The 12,193-nt window shown below is 43.9% G+C and overlaps 1 protein-coding gene across 1 annotated transcript in view; it reads right to left on the bottom strand.

Moving 5' to 3' along the window:
• Nucleotides 1–505: 505 nt before the first annotated feature.
• Nucleotides 506–12,193, bottom strand: part of LOC140723630 (uncharacterized) — a 48,235-nt gene continuing 36,547 nt past the window's right edge. Inside the window, exon 8 of the mRNA XM_073038204.1 lies at nucleotides 506–581. Within this exon, the coding sequence (XP_072894305.1) occupies nucleotides 506–581 (76 nt within the window). The remainder of the gene's footprint in view (nucleotides 582–12,193) is intronic.

Here is a 12,193-nt window from a genome sequence, read left to right on the forward strand (position 1 = left end):
TAGAATGCCTTGGGGTTTTCCTTAATCCTGTCCATCAAGGCCTTCTCATGGCCCCTTCCGGCTCTCCTAATTTCTTTCTTGAGCTCCTTCCTGCTAACGTTAAAATCTTCCAGCTCTCTATCATTACTTAGATTTTTGAACCTTTCGTAAGCTCTTCCTTTCTTCTTGACTAGATTTACCACAGCCTTTGTACACCTTTTCGGCTTCTCTGCTCCAGGACGAGTGATAACAGCTTTTCCGGTCTAACCTGCGTCTGAGGTCCCTTACCTGTGGAAATATTGCCAGGAATATTCTCGGCTACATGACGGAGACCCACATCCATCCTAAATTGACGGGACCAGAATTGGGAGCCACAGTCCAGCTGTGCCCAGCCCTGCTCCAACATCTTCCTGCTTCTGCCTCTGGGCTTCGAAGTGCCCGATGTCCCTCACTCCCCACTCTCTTAACGAAGTAGTGAAGGTGTCCAACGCATCAAAATCACATCGCTTCTCGGAGTGAGCAGTATCTACAGGAGGCGCCTCCTCAAGAAAGCAACGTCGTCATCAAAGGTCCCGTTACTCAGGTCATTCCGTCTGTCACAGCTGCAGTCAGACAGGACACGTATGCGTGTCACGTGGTTTTGTCGTCATGCGGTAACCGCGCATTGTATTACAGAATAACGCAGCTATAAATTACAATAACTACAGTATGTACAGAGATAAATTAAATAAATAGTGCACAATGAAATAGAAAAATAAAGAGGAAGATTTAATCAAAAATCTGATTCAGGATGGGAAGAAGCTGCTCCTGAAACGTTGAGTGTGTGTGGTCGGGCCCCTGTATCTTCTGTGCGGGGGGGGGGGGCTGTTTGGGGGAGTGGGGAGAACTCTTTACTGATGGATACAGCTTTTTGAGGCATCGTCTTTTGAAGGTGTCTTGGGTGCTTGACTGTCGAAATGTGCGAGAGTCCTCCATGACAGACTGATTCCTCTCAAACTCTGAATGTACTATAGCCGCAGTCGTGCTCTCTTTGAGACTGCATCAATATATTGGGCCGGGATGGATCCTCAAAGAGGTTAACACCAATGAAATTGAAACTGCTCACTCCTTCCACTTCCGGTCCGTCAACAAGGGGACTGTTGGATGGTCCCTCGACCACCCCTTCCTGGACACAGAGGCTGGGGGGAGATCTGGCAGAACCTGGTAGAGTTATGAGAGGCCTAGAAGGTGAATTGTTGTGGCCAAATGTTGCGGAAAACTCTCAGGAGCAGCAAATAGAATAAATCCGGCCGACTCAGAGAATTGTTTCAGACTAAAGGACTTTATTGCATGATATGATGGAGAGCCTCCTTCCACCTAAAAGCGGTGCTTAGGGGCTCTGCTTCTCTGGCAGACCCAGTTCATTATATAGACACAGCGTAGGTGACTAACAATACTTATGAATAACATTGCTTGACTGTGAACTTAGTACTAGATTGTAACAAACAACGTGACTTTGAACTTCGGACTAATTTTCAACAAACAAGAGCATGACGTCAATATGGTTCCATAGCATTCTTGTTTAGACTTTAGCAAGGACTGGATTCTAAGACTTGCAGCTCAGAGCTCAGCTAAATTTTAAGAGCATTCATAAGCGATTAGGTTAACCTCTGCATATCCAAAGAGTCTTAAGTTCTTCCACACCAAGGTGGAAATATCAAGTGGGCGATGGTCTGTATTTAACGCGAGAGGAGAGTAGCTTAGAGGAGATGCGCGGGGCAAGTTTGTTTGTTTCACAGATAATGGTGGGTGCCTGGAAAATCTGTCAAGTGTGGCAGTCGGTAATACATTGTTGTTTACGACGTTGTTGGCGTAGCACATGAACACGCAGTGAATGAATGGAGATGGGTCATGTACAGTCAACAGAGTTTAGTCTCATTCGGCATCGTGTTCAGCGCAGGAGTAGTGAGTCACAGGGCTCGTTCCTGTTCTCTACTGTTCCATGATCCCAACATGTCCAGGTGATGCGTTCACATTGTGATATCAGTCTGTTCATCATCTTCTGTCCATTCACCCCCATTCATCTCGTTCTTCTCCACTGATGGGTGTAACATAGAACACTGTATCCTGGAACACAGGAGCAACTCTTCCGCGCATCATGTCCCTGACGAGGGGAGCATTCCCGGCTGTGCAGTGACGTAATCAGTGACGCCAAATTCTCAGGATTCTTCCATCAACCGCGTGCTGCAGTGAGCAGCTTTGGATGATTTCAAATGAGAAACTGAGCTCCCCTCGCATTCCCACTCACAAACTCTCTCAGTGCTGCACGGAACAAGGCTGTCACAACTTTATCAATGAAAAATGCATGGCATACTGCAGAGCAGTCTGAAGCCGTCATCAGAAAATCGAAATGAATATTATATTATTTATGAGTGGGAAATAACTCTGGATAATTCATGGTCTGGTGCACATTGAGGAATATGTGACAGAATCGGCAAACATCAGAGTTGCGAATACACGGCGAAGGAGAAATTTAGAACTGTGAGAGAAATGTCTATAGCGGGGGTGATTGATAAGTTCGTGGCCTGAGGTAGAAGGTGTCAACTTTAGAAACCTGGTGCATTTATTTTTCAATGAGTTATAATGAGTTATTAGCTTCAAACTTTCTGCATAATCACTCAAAGAGCTGAAATTCACGTGCATGTAACGTGAACTGTATAATTCATCTCCTTCGAAATTATCAATCACCCCTGCTGAGGACCACTTCTGGAGGTCCAGGACGGCGACTTCTACAAAGAAGGAATCCGTACGCTTCACGACCGCTGGACTAAGTGTGTCAATGTAGGAGGGGACTATGTTGAAAAATAAACGTGTTTGGCTTTCTAAAGTTGACTCATTCTACCTTAGCCACGAACTTAAGAATCACCCCTCATAAATGCTGCTCAAACAAAAAACTCGATGCCTCTATGGGTTTTATTTCGATCGGTTTATTAATTTAGCTATACACTTGTTTGATTAAATTAATTAAAATATTTATTTTCCTTATTTCCATTCAACATTTCAGAGATTGTTTTGTCAAAGCATAGAAATTTTACGGATCGGCTGCTGTTCAATTGGTTCTATGGGTTTTAGCAAGAATCGCAAGCAGAATAATTCCGGGCCGAACGGTCTGTTTGCCGTATGACTCTATTACACAGGATGTCCTGCTCCATACAGCCGTGATCATTCATCAGTGCACTGTCTCTCTCACAATTTTAACATAAACCAAATGCAGGAGACTCTTGTTCTAAAAATAGCTCTGGGAATACAGTATCTATTTTAAGAGTATTTTCTGAATTTGAGAAACAGCGAGAAAGAAGGAGGATAAATAGACCCGCTCACACTGAATCAGAGTCACACAGGTGCAGGACTGAGACGACACACGAAATACTCGAACAGAGACTGACAGATACAGAATGAAACCCACACTCTCACACTGTAACAGAAACTGATAAAGAATGAAACCCACACTCTCACACGGTAACAGAGACTGGCAGACACAGAATGAAACCCACACTCTCACACTGTAGCAGAGACTGACAAATACAGAATGAAACCCACACTCTCACACTGTAGCAGAGACTGACAGATATAGAATGAAACCCACACTCTCACACAGTTACAGAGACTGAAAGATACAGAGTGAAACCCACACTCTCACAGTGTAGCAGAGACTGACAGATACAGATTGAATCCCACACTCTCACACTGAACCCGAGAGTGACACCTACAAAAGCCCACACTCTCAGTCTGTACCAGGGACTGATTTCTACAAAATGAACACGCTCCCTACTCTCACATCGCACCGGAGACTGGTGGGTACAGAATGAACCACCCCTCTTTACACCATAGCGGCGACAAGTAGGTAGACAATAGAACACACAGATTATGCGATGGAATCTCTCCTGTTTGTTGATTGTCTCTGCACTGCTGCCGATCTCTGTCTCTCCTCTGTATTTTATGTGAATTGCAATTCAACCTTCACTTCATTTTCGGCTTGAAACCTACTGCATCCTGAACCCTCTGCTCTCCGGCAGACTGAGCTACTACCCTCTGTTCTCTATTTACTGTTCATTTTTCTTTCATGCTCCTTTCAATATCGCTTTCTGCAACAAGTCGTTTCTCTTTTTTTCTGTCCCTTAATCTATCTGCAGAATCTGCCGTGAAATATGTTGTTTAACGTGTTTAATGACGAAAGAGAAAGACATGAACAGGGACATCAGTAAAGAATTTTATACATTCGCAGTAAGAGATGGAGAGAAGGAGTGAGGTGGGGGAGGGATAGAGAGTCAACGAGATAGAGAGACAGATGGAGGAAGTGTATGTGAGCGAGAGAGATAGAGAAAGTCTCTGTGTGTGTGTGTGTGTGTGTGTGTGTGTGTGTGTGTGTGTGTGTGTGTGTGTGTGTTTATTATGGTTTCTAAATTGAATTTACTTCATGTGTGACCTTATTTGGCGATACTGTATTTATTTCTACCGGGGCACAGCGCAGATAATCCCAAATACACTGGTATATTATGTTAAAGCAGGAGATGTTGACATCTGTTTACGGAGTTGAATCTATAAATGACAGAAACTATTATGCTGGTATTTACACCAGAGTCAAACGTGTTGGTGGTTGTCCTCGTAACCCACAGAACAGTGAATGGCAGCCTTACCAGAGCATTATACTCCTACAGCTAACTGAACACCATAATATTTCAACATCCTACTGTTGGTCAGGTGGATTCAACAGCGGCTTTGACCGTCACCTTACCGTTTCAACATCCACAGCACGCATAGGAAATTGTATTCATGTACTTTATAAGATACTCTGTATAACAGGTATTTCAGTACACACAACCGCATATACATATACACACTCTCACACGCACACATGGACACACGAACAAACAAATAAACACACAAAGACAAATACACGTACACACAGATACTACAGATATGGAGAAGATGGTTTAAAAGATAGAAGGAACTGTAGACAGCTCTGGAATTCAAGGTATCGAAAGTAAATATTATACAGGGAAGCTGATGAAAATGAGGAAAACATTGATATCGCCCAGGGCTGAAGGAGAACTGGACAGAGTGTCTGTGTACACAGCGGGTATGTTTTATATCTTGTGGCACCTAGTAGGATCTGGTGTTTTTTCTGCATGAAACAATTTGGAACTTTGAACATAGAACATAGAACAGTACAGCACAGTACAGGCCCTTCGGCCCACAATGTTGTGCCGACCCTCAAACCCTGCCTCCCATATAACCCCCGACCTCATTGGATTATTCCAAATGTGGAACCTGACCTTCCCTCACACCCTACTCACAAACTTCCTCACTACTACACAGGACAAGGCCGTAACTATTTTGTCAATAAAACATGGAAGGCATGATGCAGACGAGACTGAAGCTCACATAAAACAATCAAAATTAATATTGTATTATTTACGAGTGGGACATCACTCGAATAAACTAACACAGTTGAGCAGATGAATTGTGCAAATGAACTGGCAAACAAGAGAGCAGAGATACTCGGTGAAGGTAGCAATGTTGAATAGCTGAGGGAAACTTATTTGTGTACATGCTGCTGGAACATGAAACATTCCGCATCTATGGTTTCTATTTCTATCAGTTCATGAATTTACTTACGCACTTATAAAATCTCACTCTCACTTATACACTCTCACACTGTAACAGAGACAGATAGATACAGAATGAAACCCACACTCTCACACTGTAGTAGAGACCGACAGTTACAGAATGAAACACACACTCTGACACTGTAACAGAGACTGACAGATACAGAGTGAAACCCACACTCTCACACTGTAGCAGAGACTGATAGATACAGAATGAAACCCACACTCTCACACTGTCGCGGAGACTGACGGATAAAGAATGAAACCCACACTCTCACCCTGTAGCGGAGACTGACAGATACAGAATGAAACCCACATTCTCACACTGTAACAGAGACTGACAGATACAGAATGAAACCCACACTCCCACACTGTAGCAGAGACTGACAGATACAGAATGAAACCCACACTATCCCAATGTAACAGAGACTGACAGATACAGAATGAAACACACACTCTGACACTGTAACAGAGACTGGTGTGTACAATATGATATGTATACTCTCACAATAATCCAGAGAGTGAAAACTAAAGAACCGCACATTCTCAATCTGTACCAGCGACTGATATCTATAAAATGATCCCCACACTGTCACTTTGCACCGGAGACTGGTGGGCACAGAATGAACACCCCCTCCACTGTATACCGGCGACAGGCATGTGGAGAATGAAACCAACACTCTTACATTATCCCGCTTGTCCATTGTCTCTGTACTGCTGTCGTTTTCTCTCACTAATTCTGCAATTTATGTCAACTGCACATTAACCTTCTCTTCATTTTCACCTTGTGGCCTACTGCATACTCAATCCTTTCCTCTCTCTGGTAGACTGTCCTATTACTCTGTTCTCCCAATTTATTTTTCTTCTTCTTCATTCTGCTGTGAATAATCCTTGTTTCTACTACATGGCCTTGCAGCTGTTTCAATGTCGCTTTTGTTTCTTCAATCCTTTAATCGAGATGTTGACTCCACCGTGACACATCGTGTTCAACGCGTTGGGAAGAGAAAGCCATGAACTGGGAGATCGACAAAGAATTTAATATATGTACTGACGTTCATTTGCCTGCGTGTGTGTGTGTGTGTGTGTGTGTGTGTGTGTGTGTGTGTGTGTGTGTGTGTGTGTGTGTGTGTGTGTGTGTGTGTGTGTGTGTGTGTGTGTGTGTGTGAGTGTGTGTGTTTGTGCGTGTGTGTGTGTGTGTGTGTGTGTGCGTGTGAGGGAGAGAGAGTATGTTTGTGTGTGTATACATTATGCGTGCGCGTGTGTGTGCGTGTGTGTGTGTGTGTGTGTGTGTGTGTGTGTGTTTGTGTGTGTGTGTGTGTGTGTTTGTGTGTGTGTGTCTGCTAATAATGGTTTTCAATATGGCTTTATGTGATGCTGTGGTCCTACTTGTCGGTCCTGCATTTATTTCAGCAGGGTACTGCGAAGGTAATGCCAATAACACAGGCATTTTTATGTTCAACCATGAGAAGAATAGGAATGGAATCTATAGAAGGCAGAAAGTATTTTGTTAAATTATGCCGGTATTCACACCAGGGAGAAACGGGTTGTTGGTTGTGCTCAAAACCCACAGGGCAGTGGATGGCAGCCTTATCAGCGCATTGTATTGCTACAGCGAACTGAAGGGAACAGTGTTTCAGCATCTCACTGTTCCTCAGGTGGATTCTACATCGGCTTTGTCCGTCACTTTACCGTTTCAAAACCCACAGGGCAGTGGATGGCAGCCTTATCAGCGCATTGTATTGCTACAGCGAACTGAAGGAAACAGTGTTTCAGCATCTCACTGTTCCTCAGGTGGATTCTACATCGGCTTTGTCCGTCACTTTACCGTTTCAAAACCCACAGGGCAGTGGATGGCAGCCTTATCAGCGCATTGTATTGCTACAGCGAACTGAAGGAAACAGTGTTTCAGCATCTCACTGTTCCTCAGGTGGATTCTACATCGGCTTTGTCCGTCACTTTACCGTTTCAAAACCCACAGGGCAGTGGATGGCAGCCTTATCAGCGCATTGTATTGCTACAGCGAACTGAAGGAAACAGTGTTTCAGCATCTCACTGTTCCTCAGGTGGATTCTACATCGGCTTTGTCCGTCACTTTACCGTTTCAAAACCCACAGGGCAGTGGATGGCAGCCTTATCAGCGCATTGTATTGCTACAGCGAACTGAAGGAAACAGTGTTTCAGCATCTCACTGTTCCTCAGGTGGATTCTACATCGGCTTTGTCCGTCACTTTACCCTTTCAAAACCCACAGCACGAGTAGGAAATTTTATACAGATACGTTATAAGATATATAAGAGTTTCACACCTACATAGGTAATTTTAACAGCTTAATACGCACTTTTTCCCTGAATCAAAGAACTGGTCAAAGAACACTGAGTTTGTCTACAAGAAGGGTCAGAGCCGTCTGTATTTCCTGAGGAGACTGAGGTCCTTTAACATCTGCCGGACGTTGCTGAGAATGTTCTACAAGTCTGTGGTGGCCAGTGCTATCATGTTTGCTGTTGTGTGCTGGGGCAGCAGGCCGAGGGTAGCAGACACCAGCAGAATCAACAAACTCATTCGTAAGGACAGTGATGTTGTGGGGGTGGAAGTGGACTCTCTGACAGTGGTGTCAGATAAGAGGATGCTGTCCAAGTTGCATGACATCTTGGACAATGACTCCCATCCACTCCATAATGTACTGGTTAGGCACAGGAGTACACCCATTCCATCGAGATGTAACACTGAGCGTCATAGGAAGTCATTCCTATCTGTGGCCATCAAAGTTTACAGCTCCACTCTCGGAGTGTCAGACACCCTGAGCCAATAGGCTGGTCCTGGACTTTATTTCCACTTGGCGTGATTAACTTATTATTATTAAATATTTATTTAATTATTTATGATTTTATATTGCTATATTTCTTCGTTATTCTTAGTTGGTGCGGCTGTAACGAAACCCGATTTCCATCGGTATCAATAAAGTATGTCTGTCTGTCTGTCTGTCTGTCTGTCTGTCAATCAAATTCTTTCTGAAATACAACTTCGAAAATCACCTGGTGACTCTAATATCAACCGGTGTTGATGCAATATTTTCTGTTTTTCTCTGTCTGGTACAGTAGCGGATAATGTCTGTAATGCTGGGGTCATTGGTTTGCGTTTCGCGCCGCATACTTGCCAACATCTGCGTTAGCGACTGACTCCGGTAGCAGTGCGAACAGTGAGGGTTTACGCCAAAAAAAAAGTTAATGTATCATATTCAGAAAAAAAATCACCGGAGCAAAGTAACAGTGAATCACATGAAAGGTGCGTCATCACAGGGAAGTAACACGGCAGAGACTCCACTCGCAATGTGAGAGTGGAATCAGCGCTGATGAGGTGGACACGGAGTAGTTTGACAACATCGCATCTGGTGTTGCGATCCCAGCATCGGCCGTCTCTTGAGGCTTCATGACAGGTGTTGCGTTCAGTTCAATGAAATAAGGCTTGTTATTTCCCCAGTGGCATTAGGGTTCGCTAAATCAGAGAAATAATTGCTAATTAGCAGTAATCAACACCCGTCAATGTACAAATTGTTATCATTGCTGGTAACCGATTAGTCTATAAAAGAATGTCATTCTGAGCTTCAGCTACATTGAGGACGGAAACATCCAGACGTGGTGGACTCTCAACAACGTGTGATCCGTGAAGAGTTTTACCCAGTAGGCGCGAAAGAAATTTGCTCTCTGGGCTTTGTTATAACTGCTTGAGTTCATTTACTGGCTATTTACAACTTTTATGACATTTAGAAATTGGGAACATTCCGAACAGAACTGTACATACTAACAGCCTTGGATTAACAATGCTTGAAGAGAGTGCTATTTATTACACAGTGATTGTAATTGTCGGCATCCCGGGTAAGTGCGTTTCGATTACTTATACAAAAACAGAGACCTCCCGCCGCTCTCAGCTACAGCTGATGTGATTTTAATCGGTGTTTATTAAACATCCCAAAGATGCCTTCTCGTTCCTCTCAATCTCCTGCCCTGTTAATATTTTAACCTGGTTCATGCAGAATTGTCACTGGAACTGCCTGTAGTCTTCTCAGCTGTGACGTGAGAACTCGACCTGCACGGACGTAACACACACAATCCATGTCTATCGAAACCTCCCGTCATGAGTGGACTGCATTCCTGCCAACCCAGTCACGTGAGCAGTAGATTGGCCTTTAAACTCACAGTGAATAGCTTTGATTTCAACTTGTGAAATTCTGTTCCCTTTTCCTGTTCGGACTCACGGGAAGTGAGCATCACAGGGAATTCTGATATTATTACCGGCTCTCTAGTTTTCCCAATCTGAGGATTAATGTAACAATCCACGGGATTCTTGGGTCTACAGTCACATAAGATCCAGATAAAGCCGAATATTCTCCATCCCTAAAGGACATTTGTGAAACAAATGAGACTTTACAGCAACTTAGTAGTGTCGTGTGCTTCGTCACTGAGGCCAGCTTGTTAGGGAAGGGTGAAAGAGACTCGTCTAAAGACAGGGATTCCAATGGCGCGGCCGTGCGGTAGGGTTCCATTTCACCATAAACGATGCGCCGCCACGGCTGTGATCCAGAGACTCTTGTCGCTCCTCAAATACTCCCGCACGCATCTTCCAGCGTCTAGCGCCAAACTGGAAATTTACCAATTTCCACCAAAAAATTCTCTTCCCTCTTTCTGAAAGGGAAACTAATCTTTTCCCCTTCTATTTTTCCCCTCCCGGCACTGTTCAATTCACAAATTCTGATCTATGTTTCTTGCTGTCAGCACTGTTCCTTCGCAAATGCGCGGGTACGCAGCTGCGCCAGAACTGAAATGGGTCACTCCGTAAATATTTGTTTTTGAAATCATTGTTAACATAATTATGAAATGCCGTGAAATTAACTATATTATTCAATATAATCCATAAATGTGCTAAATAGTAAACGTACCACATTTACATTGGAACATTTTTGAGCTTCAACGTATTTGCGTTGTCATTATTTCAGTTTGCAACACTGTCAAAAATGGTCACAATAAAGACAGAAACCACCAACACCGTTCAGTCAGAATATTTCACTTTGGCATACTCCCTGTCAGAGGTGACTGCCTGACAGCCTTTACCTGTGTTGTGTTGTGTTTTACCATTGTTTGACATGTATATTACATATGTAAAAAAACATTTAAAGTGCCGTGCACTTTCCAAACCGTATAAAAATGTTCTGCTCAGAGCAATGGTTTGTCCCCGAATCAGTAAAAGAAAATAGATAGAAGGTTGCTGGGGTGCGAGATCTTGGTTTCAGAATCTGACCTTGCAATCGAATAATAACTAAAGCCTCTAGAAAGAAGCGTAGATGCGCACTTCAATTACACTCCCTCTCTCCTTGGAGATACCGCGCTTGGAGTTCTGTGAACAGTTCTGGTCGCCCTGTTATAGGAAAGGCAGATGTACGCTGAAAAGAGTGCAGACAGTATTTGCAAAGATGCTGCCGGAACTTCAGGGCATAAGTTACAGGGAGAGGTTCGGCCGAGTGGCATTTTATTCCTTGAGGCAGGCATTTCGCGGATGGCTTAATAGAGGTGCATAAAGCCACGATAATGTATTGATGCAGTCATTGATCTCCGTGTGGTTGGGTAATCGTGAGCAAAAGGGGGTAGACTTAAGATCAGAGGGCAGAAATGTAGCTGGATTCCGAGAGACGTTTTCTCACACAGAAGTTACTCTGATGTTGAAAAGCCTGAGAATGGAAATGGGCGATACAGAGTCGTTAACAATATTTAAAATACACCTGGACAGTTTGAGAAATGCGAAAGCCTTAGAGAGATGTGATCCAAAAGCGAAAGAACGTGATCAGCTCAGATGGCCGTGCCGGTCGGCATGGAGATATGGGCCGAAGGGAGCGTTTCTGTGACCTATCATTCTTGGACTCTACTCATCGGTGCTGCATCGGTCAACGTGAGGGGACAAAGCAGCAGGTGCTCCTGTAAAGCGCTTTGTGCTGCGGTCAGGCTTTCAAACAAACCGCAAAAACACAGGTATTCTTTACTTCCACTGATAATGTCCAGCAGAGATGAACAACGGATTTTACTTCAAGCGAACAGATCATGGCTGTATTTCCACGCAAAATGTGTTGGATTTTTTTAAAAAATTCTTATTTTTGGTCGTTTTGTCTCACTGCAGTTAACCTTGTGGCAATCATCATTCTCAGCCGAGGAAACTGCGGTCTCTCCAAATGCGTCACGCGGTACCTGGTGGCGATGGCTGCGGCCGATCTAATGGTGGTGATTATCGAAGTCCTGTTCTACCAGATGCGTCGAGCATACAGATTTAATTACGGAGTCCTTGACAACGCTCCGTTCTGCCTTGTCTACTACGTCCTGTGTCACGTGGCCGTTGACTGTTCCGTGTGGTTTACTGTCGCTTTCACTTTCGATCGCTTTGTGGTCATTTGCTCGCCTACATTTAAAGCAAAATACTGCACCCCCAGAATTGCGGGTATGGTGATGGGCACACTATCGCTCGGTTTCTTTTTTAAAAACATACCATTTTATTTCATGTATATGGAAAGAATAGCGTTGTTGGTGA

The sequence above is a fragment of the Hemitrygon akajei genome, unplaced genomic scaffold (assembly GCF_048418815.1).
Source record: "Hemitrygon akajei unplaced genomic scaffold, sHemAka1.3 Scf000121, whole genome shotgun sequence".
Lineage (NCBI taxonomy): Eukaryota > Metazoa > Chordata > Chondrichthyes > Myliobatiformes > Dasyatidae > Hemitrygon > Hemitrygon akajei.